We start from the raw sequence: 4,816 nt of genomic DNA on the forward strand, positions 1-4,816 counted from the left end.
TTTATAGCAATTTGGACCAAAAGACAAGAAAAACATGTTTTAGGACAGATTCAGAGATCTTCAGTACGGGCCACATTTGAAGAACTTCCAGAACTCATATTTTAACGTGCTTGGTGTCTCTGGAAATCTGGAACAGTCATATTTCTCCTCGAAGTGGAATCAAGTCAATCCATTCATTCATCCGGAAGATATTTCCGATTTACCAAGACGTATTATAAACCGACGTAAGGAGAACCATCCAGCCGATGGGCTTTTATTGAAAGCTTGATCAGCAACCATCGCTGCGGCCCAGTCCAAGCCTCCTCTACGGTCAAGAAGCCTTTTTCGCCGCCCCTTTTCCTGCACTCAATAAAAATATACGTTTTTACCCATACAAACCTTAATCCAGGAAAAAACCCTATAAATACTCTTATAGACCTAGGGTTTCAAGGTGTGGCTCTTCATTGCCTCCTAAAACCGCCCCTGCCGTGCGACCCTAGATGACCAGAGAACATCTCTTGCTCGCCGTTCCATTGAAGCTTGAAGATCCACCATCTCTCTCTTTCTACTCTTTCTAGTTCTTTCATACTTTCATTGCTGGGATCAAGTTACTTTTGTGACAAATAGAGAAGTTTTCTTTGAACCCCTTTTGTTTATTGATTCTTTTTTAATGCTATACTTTATAATATCAATGTCGTTTCTTTGCATCATGAGCGAGTAGTTTTATTTGTTGGGTTTTATGGGATGATTCAAGGTGAATTCACGGTTCGCTTCAATTAGGTTGTTAGATCTTATTTTTGGTTTTATATCAGAGTTCTTTTGGGATATCTTTATCTTAATGCATGTGCTTGGATTGACCACCAAGTGCTGATCTAGAGAACGGGAGCGTTAACCGCGTTATCCTACTTCTCTGAACTAGTGTTATACCAAAACCTCGCGTCGTAACCTGCGTAAGTTGAGTTGCGGAGTTTGGTGAATGTATCGAACTTGTTTTACTATCTGGTTGACATGTGTCGTTGCCTGCGTGAGTTGAGTAACGGAGTATGAAGACTTTAGACTTTCATTCTACAAAAATAGCTTGTTAGTTCATAAGTGTTTCGTAGTTGAAAACCTAAACCGAAATTAGTATTTACTTGTTAGATCTTACATTTAATATTGCTTAGAACTATGAAAACCCTGAGATGACTCCCAAAACACCCAACGTCTTAGTCTTATAGTTTTAAACCGTTTTTATTTATTTGCAATAGATATTAGAAAAACCAAAACCCCAATCTCTTATTTAGTCTTAGCCATAGTTTTTTATTTTTTAATTCAATTTGTGTTAGCTATTACTCTCTGTGGGATCGATCCTAAAATACTACATTGATTAACTGTGCACTTTTAGTCGTCATATGGTCTTTCAGGTAAAAAATTTGGAGTGAAATTCTACACACATGCATAGCAAGGGTTTGGCCTGCGAATCCGTATGGGCCTGCTGGACTGCTGCAACTGTGGCAATCATTAAGCTGTAGAAATTTTTGCTTTAAGGACTTTCACTATAATAGTTTTTATGATCATTGATAAAAACTATTACTGTAGAAATTATGAAATATCATTGGTGGAGAAAGTTTTCATAAACTGTAACCATTTATGAAACTATGTCTTTTGTGTTTTTAGAAATAAAATCCATATCTTTTATGTTTCACATTGTTATTTACAAAAAGAAAAGTTAATAAAATTTAAAGTATTTAACAATATATAATTATCCCAAGTTAACAACAAAAATGCAATACAATTATGAAAATTATGCTGATGTACCAATATATTACATTTCTTTATAAAACAACATACTGAATTTTCTTTTCTCATGTTTTATTAAAATATTTTCCATAACAATTTATATTACATAATTGTCGAATATTAATATTAAAACACTAAGAGATAGTTATATATAAAATACTAAGGAGTATAATATACATTCAAAAATTTGTATTTTTTTTACTAATTAAAATAGACATTAGATTTTGTATGTTAATTTTGAAATAGTTATATAAATATAATATTAATTAATGAGGATAAATTGTAAAAATATGTCTGGTAACGATATGGGATTAGACCATTCAAGATTTTTAAAAATTAAATACCCTTCAATTTAGGGAAAACTAGTTTTTAGTGTTTTCTCCATATTTTAAAGAAAAACTAGTGTTTGTGGAAAGCCCTTTTTTCAACGAGATTATGTTTTTATTTTGAGCTTTATAATTTTTCTTTATTAAATCTAATATCTATAACAAAAACCAAAACCAAAAAAATCTAAAATCCAAAAACCAAAAGCTTAAAAATTAGTAAACATTCATGGCCTAAAAACCTTTTTTGGTATTGTTTCTCTTCTTTCTTTTCAAACCGAAATATGTTTTTAAGACGTTTTTAGTGAAAAAGAAACATTTTAATGTTGGTAACAACTTACTACTGACCTACATGTATATCTTCATATAACTATAACCAAGCTTTTTGCTTTGTAAGCAAAGACACCGGACATAATACTCACTAGTCACTACTATATAAGAAGGATCCGAAAGTGACATGGTTCAAGAACACAATGGTCCACTACATAAAAAGTAAAAACTATATTGCATCACCAAACCAACACACTTCACTTTTTCTACTAGTTAACAAACCAAAGATCTCACAAAAAGAGGTAACAAGACCAAAATATTATTAACTAAAAGCATATTGGTAGGTTTTAGGTGGTCGTTTATCTTAAGGGTTTTAGGGGTTTGGTACTTTCACTCTTCATCATCCTCATCTCCATCACCACCAGAAGCTTTCTTGGCCCCGGCTTTCTCGTTCCTTCTCTTCACTCTTCCAGGTCGACCACCACCGAAAGGACTGGTCAGAGAAAAGTCTACGTGTTTCTGCGACTCCACTCTCACCATGAACGATGGAATATTCACAAGTTGCCTCCCAACCCTAAACCGAATCGAAAATAGAATTAAATTCATCTTTAGCCGTAAGTGCAACGAAATTGGAATGATCCATCCAAGACTATACCCGAGTTAAGCAAGACACAAAACCTATACGCCTCAACACAATTGAGTTTAATCAGAGCAGTTAACTAAATGTTGTTCCCAAGATCATACTAACTCAAAAGACATTACCTATACGCTGAACACAATTGAGTTCATTTCGAGCCGTGAACTGTGACCAATTAGAAGTATCTACCCAGTTAAAAACCACATTTTACTAAAACACTCTTCCCAAGATTGTACCAATTCCAAAGGAACGATTTTTACCTGATGTGCCTCTGTCGGATAAGAACACGGGCGTGGTGAATGGACTTGGCCATACCAGACTTGAAGACAATAGTTTGGAGACGACGTTCAAGGAAATTCTCAACAGTCAAAGCAAGAACGTAGTCAAGCTTGTTCTGGCTTTCATCAAGAAGACCATATCGGTTCATTCTCCTAAGAAGAGCTTCACCTTCAAAGATACGACGAGGGTTCTTCTCATCAAGAGTTAAAAGTTCTCTCGCAGCGTTACGGATACGGCTAAGTGCATACTGAACCCTCCAAAGCTCTCTCTTGCAACGAAGACCGTATTCTCCAACAAGCTTTAACTCGGCGTCGAGACGCTCTTTCTCGTAAGGACGCCGTGGCTTCTTGAACGTTTTGCCATCTATTTAAAAACGAAAACAAAAAAAAAAATGAAATCTTTAAAACATCACTTGCAAAGAACAACAACAAAACAGAGTATAAATAAAAATCCAATTTTTCACACATAAGAAACAGAGCAAAGTTGAAAATTCACATCAAAATTACAATACACTACAAAGATTTTGCATGTCTAGACATTTTTAATGATCATTTTTGAATATTACAGAGTAATTAAACGAATAATAGAAGCAATCACAGGAAAAAAAAACTAAACTTTATTAAGTAAAATTTAAGGGAGAAAAACAGAGCAGCATGGGGAAAGAACCGATTTTTAGAATATACAAAAAGGGGAAAACATAAGAAAATAGAAGATAGAGAGACGAGAGCTCACAGTTGCGGTAGAATCTGACGTTTACCATAGCTGCTGCTGCTGCTCAAAACAAAAACGAGTTGATCGCGACGAAGAAGACGAAGAGCTTTTTTATACACAACTATGAAAAAAAACCTAAAACGGCTCGAGTCTCAATGACTCATTTTTATATGACTCATTTTTATTTTGTTTGTTCGGCTTTTAAAACATTTGGGTTGGCCCATTGGGCTTCTTTAAAAAAATGATTTTTTTTTTTTGTCTTTTGCAAAATTCATATTTCCATTATTATTTTGTAATACAAAAATATGAAGAAAAAAGATTGTATTTTTTGAGAAATATCCTTAGACAGAAGCATCTATACTAAATAAAAGTAAGAGTTATAAGCTCCTTAAAGCATCCACATAGAATTTTAAACAGTCTATCGGGATTTGACATGTCACTCATAACATTTTCTAAATTTCTAGAATTTTCAATATTAAGAATTATTTTAAACATCCTATAAGGATTTGACATGTCATTCATTAACATTTTTTAAATTTCCAGAATTTTCTATATTAAGAATTTTTAGAAAAAGGAAAATTTAAATTTATAAAAATAAAATAACTATGTACAACGTCCTACATCGACTAGAAATTTTTTAGACAATGGTTCAGAACCAGTATAAATAAAGATTAATATGCTTCCAACAGTGAATGAGCAGGCAAACTTGATTTATCAGGCGTCCAAGTTAAAAAGTTTTATTCGGTTTGATCAAATTTTTTATTTGATCAAATTAAAAATTTAAAAAGTTTCAAAAAAATATTATAATATTGATAATTTTTGAAAGTTTAAATATTTA

General features: G+C 33.0%; 1 protein-coding gene across 1 annotated transcript; it reads right to left on the reverse strand.

Annotated features, from left to right (window-relative positions):
• On the reverse strand, nt 2,494-4,127 carry LOC104732866 (40S ribosomal protein S9-2). Its single transcript, XM_010452457.2, has 3 exons — nt 4,000-4,127; nt 3,249-3,630; nt 2,494-2,925 (listed from the first exon to the last, which is right to left on the reverse strand). Exons 1-3 carry the CDS (start codon nt 4,025-4,027, stop codon nt 2,742-2,744), a joined length of 594 nt encoding a protein of 197 aa, XP_010450759.1. The 5' UTR covers nt 4,028-4,127; the 3' UTR covers nt 2,494-2,741.

The sequence above is a fragment of the Camelina sativa genome, chromosome 12, assembly GCF_000633955.1.
Source record: "Camelina sativa cultivar DH55 chromosome 12, Cs, whole genome shotgun sequence".
Lineage (NCBI taxonomy): Eukaryota > Viridiplantae > Streptophyta > Magnoliopsida > Brassicales > Brassicaceae > Camelina > Camelina sativa.